The 20,983-nt window shown below is 42.8% G+C and overlaps 1 pseudogene and 4 gene segments (V, D, J or C); 4 read left to right on the top strand and 1 right to left on the bottom strand.

Annotated features, from left to right (window-relative positions):
* The first annotated feature begins 1,097 nt into the window (after window positions 1-1,097).
* LOC103163545 lies at window positions 1,098-1,650 on the top strand. The segment is given in 2 exon segments: window positions 1,098-1,143; window positions 1,226-1,650. Coding segments are annotated over 2 exon segments (471 nt in total).
* Window positions 1,651-5,714: 4,064 nt separating this feature from the next.
* On the top strand, window positions 5,715-6,296 carry LOC107977424. The segment is given in 2 exon segments: window positions 5,715-5,760; window positions 5,863-6,296. Coding segments are annotated over 2 exon segments (480 nt in total).
* Window positions 6,297-10,717: 4,421 nt separating this feature from the next.
* On the top strand, window positions 10,718-11,174 carry LOC113838530 (annotated as a pseudogene).
* A 7,212-nt stretch (window positions 11,175-18,386) lies between these two features.
* LOC113838529 lies at window positions 18,387-18,849 on the top strand (the record flags this gene model as incomplete). The annotated part of the segment is given in 2 exon segments: window positions 18,387-18,429; window positions 18,512-18,849. Coding segments are annotated over 2 exon segments (381 nt in total), but the record flags the coding sequence as incomplete, so codon positions are not given.
* A 1,456-nt stretch (window positions 18,850-20,305) lies between these two features.
* The window catches only part of LOC113838988, a 4,948-nt gene continuing 4,270 nt past the window's right edge, over window positions 20,306-20,983 (bottom strand). The window contains 1 exon segment of the V gene segment in view: window positions 20,306-20,388. Coding sequence covers window positions 20,306-20,388 — 83 coding nt within the window.

Genomic DNA, 20,983 nt, shown 5'->3' with positions numbered 1-20,983 from the left:
TCTTGAGCAATATCTAATGAATTTGAGATGACCTATTTTTGCTTTTATTTGGGCAAATAATTCTTCAACAACTATATGAGCCCAGTTGATACAAACCTTAAAACACCAGCCAGGGTCTCCTGATTATGGTCAGTGAGAACAGAGTTTTAAACAGGCCAGGATGAAGAGGCCACAGCATGACTGAGACTGTGACAAGATTATTTTCTTTTTAAATCAGAATGATAAGAGTACAAAAATTGTAAGGACAGCAGGGGGCACCATGGAGATATCAATCACTAGGATGGAAATCAGATGATGATTGGAGGGACTCCAGAGCCCCTGTGGATTCCCTTCTTAAAGATTATCAGCTGAACAACACCTGATGCAGTTGATATGTGAAGTCAATAATTTTCAAACACAGTAAAATTTCATTGTTAAATATTGCATAGATTTGTATTTTCTTAGTTTATAAAAATATTTATTTATTTTGGATTTTTGTAAAACTTGTTTCATGAAAAATATTCTGATGAAATTCTATGCCCAGTCCTCTCAGATATTTTCCATATTCCCACCAGAACCCTAAAGCCTTTTTTTTTGAAAGCAAAAGAATATACCAAAAGAAATGTATTTAGATAAAGAAAAAAATTCACCAGTAACACACACCTGCAACATGCTGAATAATAAAATATTAATATCTTACAGATGAAAGAGTCAAATTTCTCCTAATTTATGAGTTTTGTAATTTCCATTAACAATTTTCCTCATCACTACCAACACTTGTGCATTTGTCAGGGAAATGAAATAATTTCTCAAGTTGGGATTCTATTTGTAAATTGAGGGATGAGGCCTTGATGGTATTTCCACAGGGTCTGCACAGGTCTCAGGAATGGCAGCTTCCTCAGACAGGATGAGGATTTGGACCTCAGCATCCTGCTGCCTGACCCAGGTGTCCTCCACCTCCTTCTTCTCCAGCTGGACTCGGTTCTTATCTAAGAAGCACCCAACTCTTGAATATGCAAATCATGTGAGTCCATGGTGGTAAATACAGGGATGTCCACACCACCAACAATGTATGATCAGTGTCCTCTCCACAGTCACTGAGCACACAGGTCCTCACCATGGGATGGAGCTGGATCATCCTCTTCCTGGTGACAGCAGCTACAGGTAAGGGCTCCAAGTTCCAGAGTTAAGGAGTTGGGAATGTACTCTGGAGACAGTAACATCCACAATGCCTTTCTCTCCACAGGTGTCCACTCCCAGATCCAGCTGCAGCAGTCTGGTCCTCAGCTAGTGAAGCCTGGGTCCTCAGTGAAGCTGTCCTGCAAGACTTCAGGCTACACCTTCACTGACTATGCTATGCACTGGGTCAAACAGAAGCCTGGACAAAGCCTTGAGTGGATTGGGATTACTGTTCCCGGAATTGGTATTACTAACTATGGACAGAAGTTCCAGGGCAAGGCCACACTGACTGCAGACACATCCTCCAGCACAGCCTACATGGAGCTCAGCAGCCTGACATCTGAGGACTCTGCAGTCTATTACTGTGCGAGAGACACAGTGTTGCAACCACATCCTGAGTGTGTCAGAAACCCTGGAGAGGCAGGAAGCTGCCCCGGGACTGAGATGACACAAAACATCAGCCTGGGACTTACTCAGAAACCTTCAGCCTGAAAGCCCTGTTTCTGCCTCCTCCTAACCGTCCTGTAGGAGGTTTTTCAATTTTTCCAAGTGACATCTGAGAATGAAGTGTTGCTCATTGAGTGTGCCCTGCGGTTCACCAGACCTTGAGGAGATCTTTATCAGTGACCACCTCCATGGACATGCGTCCTTATGAAGCAAATATAAGGAGCTGTAACAGTATATTATGACATGAGGGTGTTTGTGCCATGTGGGGTGTGTTCGTGTGTGAGAGAGTGTGTGTGTGAGTGTGTGTGTGTGTGTGTGTGAGAAAGAGAGAGAGAGAGAGAGAGAGAGAGAGAGAGAGAGACAGAGAGAGAGAGACAGAGTGAGAGAGAGAGAGAGAGAGAGAGAGAGAGAGAGTGATTTAAATCAAAGAGATTAGAACTGTTGATAAAGTAGCTGGGAATACACTGTAATAAGAATTTGGCCAGGAAAATAGATCAGCGATATCAGAACAAACAAAAACACATGTCAAAATTCAGTTTGATGTACTTAACAGCACACCAAATACTTTAGTAGAAGTTGTTATCAAAGATGATTTGTGGGGAGTCACTTTACGTTTCCTCATAATTACAATTCTATATGTTAATTTATTAGTTAGTCTAATGCTGGATTTCTTTGTTAGTAGTAATCACATTTATTATCAATTGAGAGATGAAGATGACCCGAATGTCACACTGTGGAGTCCTCTGGTATAGAGTCTGTTACTCTCAGCATTCTGGGCTCCTGCTCACATAACACTGGGCCAGAGCAGGGGATCCTGACCTGATGATGTGACAGGCCTTGATGTCATCAGGAGCCCTGGGTGATCATTGCCTGTTTCCTGAAATTGGATTGTCTCTGCAACAAGTTTAGATTGACACTGACTGACAATGACTGGACGTCAGTGTATGATACAGGATAACCCAACCAACCCCACACCAACACACACACAAGCGCGCACGCACACGCACACACACACACACACACACACACACACACACACACAGACACAGACACACTACATACCATACACACACACACACACACACAGACACGCACACACAGACACACACACTACATACCACACACACACACAGACACACACACACACACACACTCACACACACACACACACAGACACACACACACACAAAGACACACACACACACACACAGACAGACAGACAGACAGACAGACACAGACAAAGAAACAGAAAGGAGACACAGAGAGAGGCTGAGAGAGATATTTGCTTTTAGAGGTGTCAAGCACCACCTATGACCTCTACTGATTTTTGACTCTGCTATAACTTTTACATATCTGTATATAAGCAATTCTGTCGATTAGGCTATTTTTTATTTTGTTCTGTTTTAATTACAAGAACACACATACCTTGGCTCTGCAAGGGCTGAATATCAGGAAAAAATAATTCTTCCATTGATACTGTGCCTACAACCTGTCAATTTTTACTGCAGAAATTTCTTGTCCTCCAAAGCCCACTGTCCTCCCAATGTCTTATAGCAGCATAAAGGTTGGACACCATCATGAAATCTTTTGCTCAGATATAAACTGCAGAGTCAGGATAGAAAGGAAAGAGGGGTTCCCTTAGGTGTGAATTCTGGGGAACTGTCAACAGAAAAATTAATAGTAACATGAATGCTGGATTGTTGTTAGATGTGAACCAGCGGGACTCGGGCAAAGTGCATAGGGCTGACTTCTGTGGAGACAGACTGGATGTCTCAAGAATAAACAAAGCCTCCATTCTCCACAAAACTCCATCATATTACTGCCATGATTCTTCCCAGTCAAACAAGAGTCCTAGGACAACAATCCTGACCTGTACAGTATTGCTGAGAAAGTATAAATCTGTATACAAACATTTCATAGCAATCCATATGGAGGAGTAAGATTAATCAATTGGAGACCTTGTTCTATCAAAGAAAACACACAGGAACACAGTCTGAAATATCATATGATTTACAATTAAACCAAATCCACATGATCAATAACATTGCTAAGTATTTTTCAATGACACATCAAAAAGAAAAAAATACCAAATAAATCAGTTATGCAGAGCCTGGGGAGTAAGTGCAGAAGGGCCAGCAAAGGTGTTTCCTGACTCTACTCACAGTTTATTCCTCAGAGTTAACCACATAAAAGGCCCAGACGACCATCTCCTATGGCAGTTAGAACCCTCCCCTAGGACATAAGATCAGTTAGTTCCTAGATTTGTGTCACACTCCTGTGAGTGCTACAATAACAGAAATGACACAAGTCAAAACCCTCTCAATAACTATGAAGACAGTTCAGTTCATTAAAGAATTAATTTCTCTATTGGGAAGCTAGAACCTGCCAATCTTGTATCATGGAAAGGCAATTTCAAGACTCTCCATGCTGAGTCTCCCCCATGATCACTATGGAGTGTCATGTCCTAGGGAGGGTCAGGACTGCAGAGACGGAGAAACATTAGAGCCAGACCCTAGAGTGGAGGCTTCACTTTTTCTCCAACTTTGTCCCTCACAGACATGGTAATTTTGGTGTTTTGGAAATGTTTAAAAACAGTGAAGGCCCGGGGAGGAGTTTCTGCAAAACTCAAGAAGTCTGGCAATGATGAGAAGCAAGAACCTAGAGGATTAGAAGGCCTAAGTATGCTAAGTAAATCAATGTCTGCCCAGCAGTGTCGAGAAGCAAGACCATGGTGAAGACTGCCTCAGATGTGGGAAGGAGCAAAGACAGCATGATGGCAGGGGAGGAAAGTCACAGGAAGAGAGTTTACTGTGGAAAGGTAGGAGCTGCAGGCCTGGTGGTGCAGCACAGGCCAGTCCCTCAGGGACCAGGAGGATCTTCTCTGTGGGAAAGAGCAGGCCTAGCTGGTGGTGAGAGCAAGGCAAGTCACTGCGGATCCTGAGAGCAGAAGGAAGTGGCTGGAAGGAACCAGGCCCCCTGGGTGTTTTTTGGGAGGTCACAGAAGAGCTGTCTGCACCTTTGTGATGGGAAAGAGCTGGTCTATATGGTAGGTGGGGTTGGTCAGTCCTGGTGGAGCTAAATCGTAAACACAGGTATTCAAAAAGGACTTTTACCATTTGTCAAAGAATAGTCTTATTATATATAATATATAATATATAATATATAATATATAATATATAATATGTAATATATAATATGTATATATATATATGTTTGTGTGTGTGTGTGTGTGTGGTGTGTGTGTGTGTGTATGTGTGTGTGCTGTTTCATTATTTGACAATAAATTTTAGAGATTTACGCAGGATATACAGTAGCAATGTGCTGTGGTTTCAGTAGGATTATCTTACTCAATTTAATGTAATCATTCATTATTAACTGAACCGTATATAAAATCTCTTATATTTTTTTGGTTTTTCGAGACAGGGTTTCTCTGTGGCTTTGGAGCCTATCCTGGTACTTGCTCTGGAAACCTGGCTGGCCTCAAACTCACAGAGATCTGCCTGTCTCTGCCTCCTGAGTGCTGGGATTAAAGGCATGCACCACCAACACCAGGCCAATTTCTTATGTTTTTAAATTTTAGTTTTATATTCTATGCAAAACAAGAAAGGAGTTTACAAATATAAAGCATAATACAGACTAAAAACCTATATTTAAATATAAAACCATAAACTCATTCCAAATAAATAATCTTTTATTTCATTCTTTTGCCATCTCTGTTCTTTTCTAACAGTTTCATATAAAAAAATCACAAGTCAAAACTATGATTCCCCTGCTCCAATGCTTGCCCATCATGCAGGGCTGGGAATGAATACAGAGCATCAGGCATGCAAAACACTCTATCAGCTGAGCTCTGTCCCCAGGACAGTAAGTGACACATTGATGCTCTAAATGCCACTTTGGTCCTTATTTCATCAAAGACATTTGGACCATAAACTGTCTCAAGTAAGACTCACATCCCTCAGCTAATGATATAGCAGGAAGTCATGCAAATTTTGTTCTCCTCTGCCAATGAAAACCAGCCCTGACCCTACAGCTCTGACAGAGGCACCCAGCTCTGGACTCACAGGTCCTTCCATTCTGTGGTCATCACTAAACAGTCCACACTCAGCATGGAGATGAGACTGAGCTGGGTTTTCCTTGTGGTTCTGTTCAAAGGTAATTTATACATAAGGAGAGATACTGTGTGAGTGGACACGAGTGAGAGGGACAGTGGACATTTGTGAGAATTTACTCACACAATAAATTTTCTTTTCACAGGTATCCAGTGTGAGGTGCAGCTGGTGGAGTCTGGGGGAGGCTTGGTGCAGCCTGGAAAGTCCCTGAAACTCTCCTGTGCAGCCTCTGGATTCACCTTCAGTGACCACTGGATGAACTGGGTCCGCCAGGCTCCAGGCAAGGGGCTGGAGTGGGTTGGTGTAATTAAACACAAACCTAATAACTATGGAACACACTATGGGGAGTCTGTGAGAGGCAGATTCACCATCTCAAGAGACGACTCCAAAAGCACCCTCTACCTGCAAATGGACAACTTAAGAACCGAAGACACTGGCATTTATTACTGTGCAAGTGACACAGTGAGAGGACTTCAGTGTGACCCTGACACAAACCTCCCTGCAGGAGCGCTCAGGACCAGCAGGGGGCGCAGGTCACACATGGATGGAGGGACAGGGCAGGAACAGGTGCAGACATGACTGAGTGCTGGTTTATGTGGTCACAGCTGTCACCCCATCTACTGATTTCTCAGGATGCTCTCTGTGTTTATGGTCTGTGAAATCTGTGATCACAGAGTTCTCTTCTGCCACAATTTACAATATACACACCACGCAGTCTAACGTGAATTCCATGGAAATATCTCACCTCGGATAGCAGAAATGACTCTGGTGATGACACAGGATCAAATGCTGAGTGAGTCTTTATACTTTGTCTATCACAGATTAAAATGGCTAAAAGACACATAAGAAAGTGTTCAACATCTTTAGCTATCAGGGAAATGCAAAAACGACTTTGAGATACCATCTTACTCCTCTCAGAATGGCTAAAATCAAAAATATCAATGACAGTTTATGCTGGAGAGGATGTGGAGAAAGGGACACACTCCTCCCCTGCTGGTGGGAGTGCAAACTTGTACAACCACTTTGGAAATCAGTATAGCGACTCCTCAAGAAAATGGGAATGAGTCTACCACAAGATCCAGCAATTCCACTCCTAGGCATATACCTAAAAGAAGCACATTCATATAACAATGACATCTGTTTAGCCATGTTCATAGCAGCATTGTTTGTAATAGCCAGAAACTGGAAGCAGCCTAGATGCTCCTCAACTGAAGAATGGATAGAGAAAATGTGGTACATTTACACAATGGAGTACTACTCAGCAGAAAAAAACAATGGAATCTTGAAATTTGCAGGAAAATGGATGGAACTCGAAGAAACCATTCTGAGTGAGGTAACCCAATCACAAACAGACAAGCATGATATGTGCTCACTCATATGTGGACCTGCTTTATGATACATAGTAGTGACCGTGCTTTATCAGAGCTGTTTTTAATGATGTTGCTCAAAATGGTTTCCTTTCAGATGATGATTGAGAAGCTATTTTTTTAAAAAAAAATGGTGCCAGGTACCACAAGAGTAACAGAATTGTGCTGTTTTTCTGGGATTTTTTTTTTAAATGGAGAGTGTTGGATATCTCTACAATTTTGTTCAAATGACTGCAGAACCTGGAAAATCAGTTGCTGATAATATATATATATATATATATATATATATATATATATATAATTTGAATTTTTGGAAACTTTAGCTGTGCTGTCAACTTTGGAAAAAAGTATCCCAGTTTACCGTGTTGAGTTGGCATTGTACAAAAATTACCAGCCATATTGGTTTGGTTGAACTTAATTATTTTTCCATTTGTACAGAGGTAACGCACTGTATTAAATATGTAAGGTCTTTAAAAAAAAGAAGGGATTTTGAGAGCCCATCCCTTGTGAAGGGATGCTCTCTTGACCTGGACACATGGGGTAGGTCCTAGGCCTGGCCAGGATGATGTGGTAGACTTTGGGGAGCCCCATTTGAGGGCCTTACCCTGCCTGGGGAGTGGAGGAGGGAGGGGAGGGAGAGGGAGAAAGGATTGACATCTGAAGCAAGCTTGTTCCTAATTTTAACTAATAAAATAAAATAAAAATTATCAGAAAATGAAAGGAAAAATGCTGAGTGAGGTGTGCAGTATTGGTGATGATTTTCCCTCATGAGATTCAGGCAAAGACTCAGTGGTATCCGGTTAGGACAGTGTCTGGGATTAGTGGAGTCAAAGGTGAGGTGAGGTCACACTCAGTGACCCCCACACCCTAACAGGTCTCACGTCTTCTGTTTCCCTGAGCACTGTGCACATCAGACACAGATGTGACCCATTTGTATTTTCCTGATGCAGTTACTTCACCTGTAACTTTCATCATGGGGTCTCCTATTCATTTTGTTATTCCAACTTCTGGCCTTTGTTCAAAACATACATGAGCCACTTACATGAAACTCATCCGAGGCCTAGGCTGTCACTCTAGGACTCAGGGAAGGTTGTTAGTGAATAAAAAAAGAAATAAAAGTTAAAGGAACAGGACTGGTCACAGGTATGGTGGAGGAGATGTTTATTATAGACATACAGGAGAGCATAGCCAGACGCATGAACATCTGGGAAAATCCAGAGTAGACACTACCCTGGGTCATGTGAGGAATGGGGGAGGGGGAAGGGGAGGGAAGACAGGGGACCAAAAGAGTCGTGGAAAGGACCAGGTAACTGAAACAGTTGGATTATATACAGAAGAGCAGCTCAGGTAGGGAAGCCCAGCCCAGGGCTGCAATGTTTAGGGAAGGAGGAAGGACTTGCCAGCCAGGAGGACCCTGTAACAGGTAGGGTCTGAAGAATGTGGTGTCCACTTACTGCTCCATTTGTCCCAGGTTTGAAACCCGTATCCCAGTCTTTTATTGATGATAAACAAATGATTAGGAGCAGTGTGTAATCATCTCTACAACTACTTCCTGCTGACACTGAGGCATCATTGTTGGGTGGTGTAATGTTTGATTGCAATATCCATCAAGCCTGGATAATGGGAATCAGACATTTATTTAAGAATCACTCAGGAATAAATGTAATAAGGTAGAGAACCACCTCAATCTTCTGCCCAGAGCTCTGGAAGCTGAGACCTGATTTGCAAACACCACCCAAGACAAGAGCTCCCCTCCCAGTCTGCATGCAGCACCTGAGACTCCAACAGAAAGGGGCTACTACGTCAAAAACTATTGGGTGGATGAGTTCCCACAACAGGCTGGGGCCAAAGAAGCTGGAAAGTTGGCCCTGTCCAGGCTGACCAGGCTCTGAGTAAAGTTCTAGGGGTAGGGACATGTGGGCAATGTGGGCAGCATTTGGAGCAATTTGTGAGGCAGGAACAGCTGGGGTGAGTCACTTTAAACTTGTCCCAGGATGCAGAGTTTGAAGGAAAACCTGGAGCTAGTTGCTGGAGAAGTTTGCATTTGATTTTAAATCTGAATCAACAAATGGACAAGGGAGCAAGGGCAAAATAAGAGTTTTAGGGGAATCTTTATCTGGGTGTACATTTTAAACTTTTAGGCCCATAGCCCTCATGACTGAGAGAGGGGTGAATCCAAGAGCACCAGAGACATGAACAGAGACAGAGACAGAGAGACAGAGGGTGAAGGAGATCGCACCCTCAGGATTGGGGAAAGTAAGCAGATGTTCTAGGATACATAGAGAAGCAGAGGTGGCCTGAAAGCTCCTCTGTCCGAGGGAGTGCCTTGGTTTACCAGAAACTGGAATGCACACAGTGCCACATGAACCAAAGACCCTAACCTGAACAACTCTGGCATGTGCCTCTCAAGGCAGCCAGACTAGACCAACTCCATGATTCCATGCAAACTGTGATGGGTCCAGCAATAACAGGATGACTAATTTTCAAAGGTTCAATGACTTAGCATGTTGTGATTCTCTGTCGTCACTCTGCAGTAGCAGTGTGGAGTGATGACCTGGATCCAAATGCCAGCAGGGAAGACGCTGGTGTGGGAGGAACATTAGCAATGACAGAGGCATCATTTACAATCAATCTCTGTCACAGCCATTCAGTGCTTCCTGGAAAACAAGAGCCCCTTTTTCCTGAAGCAGAGCTCTGTGAACACTGAAGGAACATGAATGTGTCACTGCTCAAGCTACACAGTGAAATTTGAGTGTCAACCATGACCAGCAGGGGTCAAATGGAGCCAAAAATCAGCAGGACAGAAACGAGATGACAGGAGGAGGGGACTCCATAGTCTCTTCGGACTCCTTTTAAAAGTCTGTTCCCTGAACCACGCCTATTGCAGTTGCAAAGTAAAGTCTTCAGTATTCAAACACAGTATAAACACTTTGTTAAATATTGCAGTTCTATTTTCTTGTTTGTTTTATGAAGATTTCTTTATCTTTGATATTTGAAAAACATTTTTACATATAAAATTTTCAGATCACAATTTCACTGCCCAATTCCTCCCTGATCTTTACTACCTCCTTACACTCATTAAACAACCTATGTTTATTTCTAGAAAGGAAACACATAGACAAGAAAGTAAAGGATTAAACACCACACACACACACACACACACACACACACACACAGGAAACACACCGATACAACCTGCTGAAAAAGCACATACTGTTTCTCCATGAAAGAAGAATACAAATTCTCCTAATTTAGGAGCTTTGGAAATAGCCAGGCACAATTATCACCACCACCTGAACCCAAACTAGTCACCAGGAGAACCAAATGTTTCGGTTCCATTTCTATTTTTACAGTGAGAGTTCAGGCCTTGATGTTTCTACAGGGTCTACACAGGTCTCAGGAATGACTGCTTCCTCAGACAGGATGAGGATTTGGACCTCAGCATCCTGCTGCCTGACCCAGGTGTCCTCCACCTCCTTCTTCTCCAGCTGGCCTAGGTCCTTATCTAAGAACTATCCTGCTCGTGAATATGCAAATCATGTGAGTCTATGTGGTAAATACAGGGATGTCCACACCACCAACAACACATGATCAGTGTCCTCTCCACAGTCACTGAGCACACAGGTCCTCACCATGGGATGGAGCTGGATCATCCTCTTCCTGGTGACAGCAGCTACAGGTAAGGCCTCCAAGTTCCAGACTTGAGGAGGGGCCATGCACTCAGGGGACAGTGACATCACTCTGCCTTTCTTTCCACAGGTGTCCACTCCCCGGTCCAGTTGCAGCAGTCTGGAGCTGAGCTGGTGAAGCCTGGGGTCTCAGTGAAGATGTCCTGCAAGGCTTCAGGCTTCACATTTAGTAGCTATACTATGCACTGGGTGAAGCCGAGGCCTGGACAGAGTCTGGAGTGGATTGGATGGATTTATCCTGGAGATGGTGATACTGGGTACAATCAGAAGTTCCAGGGCAAGGCCACACTGATTGCAGACACATCCTCCAGCACAGCCTGCATGGAGCTCAGCAGCCTGACATCTGAGGACTCTGCAGTCTATTACTGTGCAAGAGACACAGTGTTGCAACCACATCCTGAGTGTGTCAGAAACCCTGGTGGAGCAGGAAGCTGCCCTGGGTCTGAGATGGCAGAGAAGATCATCCTGGAGACTCCCTCAGAAATAAACTGAGTGCCCTTTTGTCTGTCTTCTTCTCAAAGACCTATATTGATTTTTATTAACTTTGCAAAGGACATATAAATATGAAGTGGTGTTGACTTAGGATCCTCTAGAGTACTCCATATCCTGACAGAATCTTGACCAGTGACTGCTTCAATTTTCAAGTTTCTTTAATAAAACAGTAAAACTGAAAACTGTGATTATGAATTATGATGAAATATATCTGTATTTGAGTGATGAGAACTTTTGGAGCAAGAGTTGACAATAAATTAAAATACACATTTAACCTGTCAATTCCGAATCAACATCTGGGCAAATAAAAACTCGTTAAGTCAAATCTTTAGTGACCTCAGGTAAATTGTTGACTCTGGCCATGTTGTCCAGCAGAAGTTACCATACCTTAGAATAGAAGACATTTTTATAGCAGAATGCACTGTCTTGTAAGTATGATTCCTATAAGTTGGACAAATGTATTGCTAAATTACATTTCACACATCGCATTCATCAACTCAATGTTAATTGAGGAAAGTTCTGAGATTATACCTCAGTCTCTGGTCCCACATTCATTCCTTCCCTGTCCAAGTTCCCAGCTCTACTTTATCAAGTCTTTACAGAACATGGGCACACATTGCTACAGCATCAACTCTTACAGTACTTTGGATTCCTGCTGGTCATTATTGATCCACAGAGTATTTGGTTTTCAAAAATGTGAGAGTAAAAACCAGCATGGAGACCAATGGGACTCTATAATCTCAACGTGTTGATTCAGTGTGATTTATTTTTATCTCTGAACATTAATTTTGCAAGTTACCCTAGCAGACATACCCTCCCATTCACATTATGAATGTCACGTGGTTAATATGTAAGCAATCATGTGGGGAATGCATGTGGCAGGCATGAATCCCCTTGGCCAATTCTATGTTAGAGATTATGCAAACCTGTGATGAATCTAATTTACTGCTTGACACAGCAATGATGCATAAAGAGTCCTTCTATGTTTCTCCAACTAGGGTCAGGGACTGACCAGAAGAGAGGAGATCCTTCCCCTCCTGCCTCTGCCTGAATGAGATTCTCTGATGTACACGGAAGTGAATTCAGAGGTTTCTGCCCCACCAGATCCCACCACCAATGCTGCCCCCAAATAAGCACACAGGGACATTAATTATAAATCTGATGGCTGATGGCTAGAGCTAGCTCTCTCTTAATTATTACCCTATTTCTATTAAGCTAAATATTTCCATGTGGTCTTTTCTTACCAGAAAAGTTTCCAGCCCTGTTACTCCACCCTCGGTTGCATGGTGTCTCCTATCAGGCCTCTCTGCTTTCCTCTCCCCAGAATTCTACTGATCTAGTAACCCTACCTATTCTTCCTGCTTGTGTAATGGGCAAACAGTGTTTTATTTATCAACTAATAAGAAAACATACATTCATAATGACAACCCACACCAAGGAAGGCATCTGTTAGTGTCCTTGAAAACTTTAATTTAGGACTTACCTGCTATCTGCTGGAGAAGTCATTTTGAATCCAAGCACCTCATCCTGTAGAGTCACCCACTGTGTACAGACACTTGGGAATCAGTGTAGCTGTACAACTGGAGGCTGGGAATAGATCTGTCTCCCCATCCAACTTCACCACTCTTGGCTATACACCCCAAAGACTCAACATCCTACTAGAGACACTGAGTTCATCGCTGTTCTATCTATAATAGTCAGAATTAGAAACATCCTAGATGTCTGTCAGTAGAAAATACATGAAGAAAATGTGGTACAATTGCTATACAGCCTTAGATCTACAGTCATGACAGGCCCGTGGGACACAGGGATACATAGTGTACAAACCCTTGTGGAATGAATCAACCAATATATAGATTACATTTAAGACCCCCTCCATGAGATTGAACCAATCCTGACACTATGGTGGCCAAGAATCTAAGATTAGACAAGTGAGACCTGGGGAATAACAAATATTCATGTTAACCCGCCGCCCCCCCCCCCCCCCCGCCCCGCCCCCCCGCCCCCCCCCCCCCCCCCCCCCCCCCCCCCCCCCCCCCCCCCCCCCCCCCCCCCCCCCGCCCCCCCCCCCCCCGCCCCCCCCCCGCCCCCCCCCCCCCCCCCCCCCCCCCCCCCCCCCCCTCCTAAAGTAATTAGCAATGAAATAACTCCAGTGAATTCTCCTATATTCATAGATCAGTGTCTTACTCATTCGTTATCATAGAGCCTCCTGCAATATTCAGGAATACAAAGACTAACTGGAGAATGTGTGAAAAGTGAGAGACCTTGGAACATTTAATGTGATGTCTTCAAATCTGTCCCCACAGAGCTTATGGAACCCTGCAAAAGAGGATGCTCATAGATAATAAATTCCAGAGGGAATGGAGGACACCAAGGAGACAAAGCTTTCCAGACACAACAGGATTGATGCAGATTGAACTCACTGATGTTGTTAAGAAAAACAGAAAAATGAATGAAGAATTCAAATTTTCCCAATTTAGAAGCACTGAAAATTTCCAATCACATTCATTACTCCCGACCTGAAACCAATTTGGTCACCAATAGGACCAAGTATCTCATGGTGCCATTATATCTTTAAATTGAGAGAATAGTGACTGCTATTATGTTCACAGGGTCTGCACAGGACTCAGGAATGTCTGCTTCCTCACATAGGATTAGGATTTGGACCTCAACATCCTGCTGGCTGGTCCTCTACCTCCTCCTGCTCCAGCTGAACTAAGTCCTTATCTATGAAGAACCCTGCTAATGAATATACAAAAGATGTGAGTCTATGAATGTAAATACAGTGATGTTCACACCACCAATTACACATGACCAGTGTCCTATTCACAGTGACTGAGCACACAGGTCCTCACCATGGGATGGAGCTGGAACATTGTCTTCCTGGTGACAGCAGCTACAGGTAAGGGCTCCAAGTTCCAGACATGAGAAGGGGGCATGCACTCAGGTGACAGTGACATCCACTCTGCCTTTCTCTCCACAGGTGTCCACTCCCAGGTCCAGCTGCAGTTGGGGTCAGCTGCTGAGGCATGGAGCCTCAGTGAAGGTGTCCTGTAAGACTTCAGGCTACAACTTCCCTGGTTACTATATGAGTTGGGAAACACTGAGGCCTAGACAGGGCCTGCAGTGGATTGGAGCTATTGATCCAGAAGATAGTGAATCTATATACGCTCAAAAGGGCAAGGCCATACTTACAGCAGAAAAATCCTCCAGCACAGCATACATGGAGCTCAGCAGCCTGACATCTGAGGACTCTGAAGTATATTACTGTGCAAGAAACACTGTTGTAACCACATCCTGAGTGTGTCTGAAACCCTGGAGGAGCAGGAATATGTCCTGGCACTGAGATGACAGAGAAGATCAGCCTGGGGACTTGCTCTGGAATAATCATTTGTTGTGACCCTTTGTAACTTCACAGTCTTACAGAGTCTTTTTCATCAGTTCAAACTTTCCTAATGAATCTAACTCATGATTTTGTTTATAGATATGTCCAACCCTGAATCATTTTTTGCTATTAAGAATCAAAATTCTTACTAATTTAGAGTCACAGTTAGAGCTGACTGTCACGCTGTGGAGTCCTCAGGGTGTGGAATTTCTTCACTCACAACAATGTAGACTCCTGCTCAGATAACACTGGGGGCAGCAACAGTGTGATTCCAGGCTGGGAACATAAGAGGCCTGTTCATGTCATTGAGAGCACTGGGTGCTCATTCCTCTGCTCCCTGTAATTGGATTGTCTTTGTCACAAGTTCTAGGTTGACACTAATTGACATAAAATGTACACCAGTGTAAAGTGCATGAAATGGAGGCCCCCAATACACACCTTCTTTTGTTCTTAGAAGCAGAAGGGCAACTGAGGACCTCTTTTGGGTTTTCCCTCTGTTATAACTTTGACATGTCTTAATCTAATCATTTCTGTTTTTTAATTATTTTTTATTTTTTTTATTTTTTGTTTTTTGTGTTATTTTTATTTTTTTTTTTTTTAATCTAATCATTTCTGTTTATATATGCTTTTTGGTTTTGTTTTGGTTTTATATAAAAACCACATTCTGGCCATGCAAAGGCTGAATTCCAAGAACAGAAGTAATTCTGCCATTGGTAGCATTGCTACAATCTGAGTATTTTCATTAAAACAACAACAACAAATTGAGGTTTTCTCCTTTTAACACTAAAAAAACTCAGATGAGAGCCAACAGGTTTTAAAAACAAGGCCCTGTGAGTAGAAAAAACAGTTTTTTTTCCCATCTGACCTGGCTCTTCTCACATACATGAGCACACTCAGGTGGAGAATTGGTTGGGATTTCTGATTTCCTGCCAGTGTATTTATTTTCCTCCTGGAATTTTTTCTCAAAGTTCATCCTTATCCTTCCTTATCCTCACAGCCTTTTCTAGCAGATCACAGGATACTCAGGAAGTGTCTCCTGTTCCAGTAAATGTGGACAGAATTTCCTTGTCATCCTAGGTATAGTGCGCATCTGATCTAATCTGTGCAAAGTAAAGTTTCAACACCATCATGAAGATCTCTCTTGGTCTAATATAAACTCAGTGTCGGGATATATAGGAAAGAGGGTTCCCTTATTTGTGAATTCTGGGAACCATCAACAGAAAGACTAATATTGGTATGAATGCAGGGCTGCTGTTATGTGTGAACTTGCTGGACCCATGCAAGGTTTATAGGGCTGAATTCTGTGGGAGGAGACTGGATTTCTGAAGAGTAGACACAGCTTTCATCCTCCACAGAACTCAATCTTGTGGCTTCCCTGATGCATCCCAGTCACACAGGATTCCTAGGACAACCTCCTGACCTGTACAGGATGGCTGAGACAGAATAAATTGTCTACAAACACTGAAGAGCAACCCCTACATGGGAGTGAGAATCACCAATTGGAGACGATGTTCCATCAAAATTAACAAAGAAGGACAGAGTCCAATATTACATCAAGTTCATATGAACAACAACAGTGCTAAATGTGTTTGTTGTGTGACAGAAAAAGGGAAAACCAAAATTAATTAGTTATGCAGACCATGGGGAATAAGAGCAGAGGGGCGAGAAAGTGTGTTCCCTCAATCTACTCAAGAGATTATTCCTCTGAGTTAACCACATACCAGGCCCAGGAGATCATCTCAGATGACAGTTAGAACCCTCCTCTAGAAGGATACAAGGCCAGTTAGTTCCTAGAATCTATGTCCCTCTCTTGGAAATGCTACAGAAAAGGAAATGACTCCATTTAAAGCCTCTCTCCCTCACCATGAATACAGTTTATCTCACAGTGGAATATTAGGACCTCTGTGGGTTGACACCAGAGGGGGTTCTAGAGTTGAATGGTGAAGTGCACATGTAATCCAGAATCTATCTCCAATTACAGTATTTTTAAAATGAAAAATGGGATTTTTATGGGAGTCTTACCGAGGAAACCAAACACTCCTAAGCATAGGCTGCAGGTCCAACTGTAGATGTCATCAGGATCCAATTCAAATGCATTTGGGAGGTTCCCTGTGTCATAATATCACATGGCTTTAATTCTATTTTATACATTTTTTATTTATCTCTTATTTTATCCTAGAGTTCCTTTGCTTATATAGAACACCTTCTAATTTTCAAAGACAGCAAGATGTTTTATACGGATGGGAGGACTTGGGAGTTGAGAAGGGGGAGGGAGTGTGGGATGCAGCTGATTCTATCAGCAGGTGTTTCCTATGCATTCCACAGTCTGGACAGAGCAAGAAGTAGGGGTTCATATGCTACAGCAACGTGACAGCTTGGTAAAATTCTAGCAAAGACGGGAACCCATCACATGACTGAAAAGGGAAGGAAACCTTGAGCAGTCTGGTCTTCTTAATCAGAAACCAGGAATTCAGAAGGCCAAGTATGAATAGTAGATTGGAGTTTACATGGGACTTAAAATTACAGAAGCTGCAACTATGTTCATACTAGCATTATTCTTAATATTCATAACTTGGTAATAACCTAGATGCTCCTCAATAGAAGAATGGATAAAGAAATTGATAAATTTTCACAATGGAATACTACTCAGCAGTAAGAAACAAAGATATCCTAAAATCTGCAGACAAATGGACAGAACTAGAAAAATAAAAACAGCCTGAGTGTGGTAACCCATACCCACAAAAACAAATATAGTGTGCAGTCACTCATTAGTGGATACCAGACATAAAGTAAAAGATACACAGACTTTACAATCGTCAACCCCAGAGAAGCATTAACTCACTTTCAGAAACAGATAGAAGCAGATGCAGAAATCCAAAACTGATCAATGGACCATTCTCCTGGTGTACAATCGAAGTGAGGGAGGAGTGATAATATGAACAAAGGGGTCAAGACCATGATGAGGAATTCAGAATTATCTGGGCTATCTAATGAAAGATTACTGACTCAGGTCTGACAAATAGGGGACCTGCACAAGACCAAACTAGACTCCATTAATATAGGTGACACTCACTTAATATAGCTGGCATTATACATGAGCCCAATGGGAATGTGACCAAGATCTAATTGTAATGCAAAACTTTCTTAGAGGAGCCCATTCTATATGGTGCAGTTGCTTGCTCAACCAAAACACAGATAGGCAGGGTGGTGGGGAGGCGCCTTGTTCCTGCCTCAAATGTATAATGAGCAGATTTAGTAGACTCCCTCTCCAAGGAGCAGACGGGAGGTAGGGATGGGAGGAGGAAGAGGAGAGAAGGGAGGGGGAACTGGGATTGGAATATAAATATGAATAAATTAATTAAATAGTAATAATATATAAAATATTAACAAATAAGTTAATGGAAAAAAAGCAAAAAATATACAGGAGCAGAAGAATTTGGTGACAGGGTGGGCTAGGGAGCAGAGGTGGGGTCATGCCAGTATGTGTGTCCTGTGATCCCTGTGGTCCCCATGCTCTCTATTCCAGACTCACTCTGTAGGAAGTCAGACACAGTGATGGCTGTGTTGTAATGAGGAAATGGAGTGGAATCCACCCTCCTCTTTTATAAGGACAAGGCTGAATCCTCACATGCAAATTCATCTTCTAGCTCTTAGTTAAATACCCTCCTGGGCTATGCGAGCACACATCTCTCTCACAGGAGGCTGACCTCTGAGAAAAGGGGATGTAGCCTAGAAGATGAGACTGTTGGGTCTTCTGTACCTGGTGACAGCCCTTCCTGGTGAGTGTGACCATTTCATACATGTGTCCATGAGGGGATGTGACAACATGTGATTGACAGAATTGACTCTTCCTGTCTGCAGGTGTCCTGTCCCAGATCCAGCTTCAGGAGTCAGGACCTGGCCTGGTGAAGCCCTCACAGTCGCTGTCCCTCACTTGCTCTGTCACTGGTGACTCCATCACCAACAGTGGTTCCTACTGGAACTGGATCAGGCAGTTCCCAGGGAAGAATCTGGAGTGGATGGGGTACATAGGTTATGATGGTAGCACCGACTACAACCTATCCCTCAAGAGCCGCATCTCCATCACCAGAGACACAGCCAAGAACCAGTTCTTCCTGCAGCTGAACTCTGTGACCACTGAGGACACAGCCACATATTACTGTGCAAGATACACAGTGAGGGGACTTCAGCATGAGCCCAGACAAAAACCTCCCTGCAGAGGAGCTCTGGGCCAGCAGGGGGCGCTACGCAATAAGGAATCATAGGCACTGTAATTCTTTAGAACAGGGAAAGAAAAACAACTGGTTTCCTCTGCCTTTGATTCCCACTCCCCATGCACAGAGAAGACAGGGGATGTCTTCTCTCTCTGATGCTGAATTGTTGTGTTTATGTAATGTCTGTTAACCACATGCAAGACCCAGGAGACATCTGTATTTCATCTAGAGTACATGCATTGAAGGAAACCAGATCTGACAGAAATGAGTTCAGTTAGTTCCTAGAATCTGTCACTCTCATGGGGATGCTACAGGAACAGAAATGACACAACTCAAAGACCTTCTCCGTCTTATAGACAGTTTACCTATGGTAGAATGATTTCCTCAATTGGAAAACTAGGAGCTGGCACATGTGTCCCATGTAGAGGTGATTTCAAGGCCCTTCATGCTGAGAGTCACCTCCATTCAGTACAGGACTGGAGAGTTGGAAGGGTATCAGAGCAGGGTTCCACAGTGGAGTGTTAAGATCTCTCTTTACTCACAGACATGCTCATTTATTACTTTGAGGATGTTTAGAAATAGTGACCTAATGTACAGGAGCACTGCATGAAACACAGCCCACTCCACACAAAAACAAACATGTGTAAATTTTCAAAAGTTATTTACAGAAAAATAATAATTTATACAACTTAAATATGTTTATTTTTCAAAACTGAGTGTCACATACAAGTTGACTTCATGAATCTGCTCTAAGGTACCTCCTTGGAACCAATTCCTACTATTTAATATCTAGATTCAATATTCATAAAACATTGATATTCCTTCTAAAATCATCAAAACCTTATTTTATTGGCCTCTGTGGCACTAATCAGGCAGAGTGGTGTCTGTAGTCGATAACACAATAAAATAAGACTTGGATTATATCACAAACATGTAATAAATAATAGTCTATTACTTAATTATTTCCCAGTTTCTCAGTTTTCTCTTCTTCATCTGCTCAATTCATTCATGGCTAATGCTTTCACCACAGAACTTTTGTGCAGCAGGAAATGCAGATGAAGCCTCCCTATGCTCATAAATAAATAGCATAGCCCTGACCCTGTAGCTCTGTCTGAGGAGCCCAGCCCTTTACTCCCAGGATTCCCATTGTATGTTCAACACTGAGCTCGGAACATTCTCCCTGACCTCACTGTGAGAGCAGATTTCCTTGTTGATTTTTACTGGGATTGGTATTTATCATAAGATTTTTTTATTAAATTTAAATTAAAATATTTTTAACTAAACTTTTTTTTTTATATTTTCTATCCGTTGCAGTACCCGTCAATATCCCCACTCAAGTGCCTCTCATATCCATCCTTCCTCCTTCTGAAATCATGGCTGCTTCATCTGTGATAAAAATACCATGACCAAGGCAATGTAAAAAAGAAGCAATACACTGGGCTTACAGCTTCAGAGCATTACAGTGGACGATGGCTGAATAAAGGCTTGGTGGCTGGAGCAGCAGCTGAGGCATCAGAGCTTGATCTATGAGCAAGAACCAGTGGTCTCTGAAACAGCACGAGTGTTTAGAATCCCCAGAGATTTCCCCAATGACACATTTTCCTCAACGAGGTCACACATCGTAACCTTTACAAACAGTTCCAAGTGAGAACCAGGGATTCAAACCTGTGAGCCTATGGGGGACCACCTCACTTTCAGTCCCTGAAGGATTTGCAGTTTAGGCGATTAGTAAGGTCTGAGCAAGATGGAGGCTGGAAGGGAAGGTGGGACTTCTTAGGGATTTCAAGATGTGACTGACTCTGTCAACTGAATCTAGGTATGTTGGGGCAGCTGTAACAGAGTGGGTCCATGAAAAGTTTCCTATCAGATGTGATGTTCATGATGTGTAAAGAAGCAAATTCCATAAGAATCAACTCATGGAACAGGAAACTGATATTTTAGGGTCAGGTCATATCACAGGGACAGGGAGGAACCTGAAGTTTGCAGTACAGTTTGGCCAGCTGTCCAAAAAATCTGCTTCAATATCCTATTTTTAAGATTAGCTACATGGGCCAAGGGGTGGTGGTGATGGTGCACTCATTTAATCCCAGCATTTGGGAGGCCGAGGTCACTCAGTCTC

The sequence above is a fragment of the Cricetulus griseus genome, chromosome 5 (genome assembly GCF_003668045.3).
Source record: "Cricetulus griseus strain 17A/GY chromosome 5, alternate assembly CriGri-PICRH-1.0, whole genome shotgun sequence".
Lineage (NCBI taxonomy): Eukaryota > Metazoa > Chordata > Mammalia > Rodentia > Cricetidae > Cricetulus > Cricetulus griseus.
This window is presented reverse-complemented; position numbering and strand designations above follow the sequence as displayed.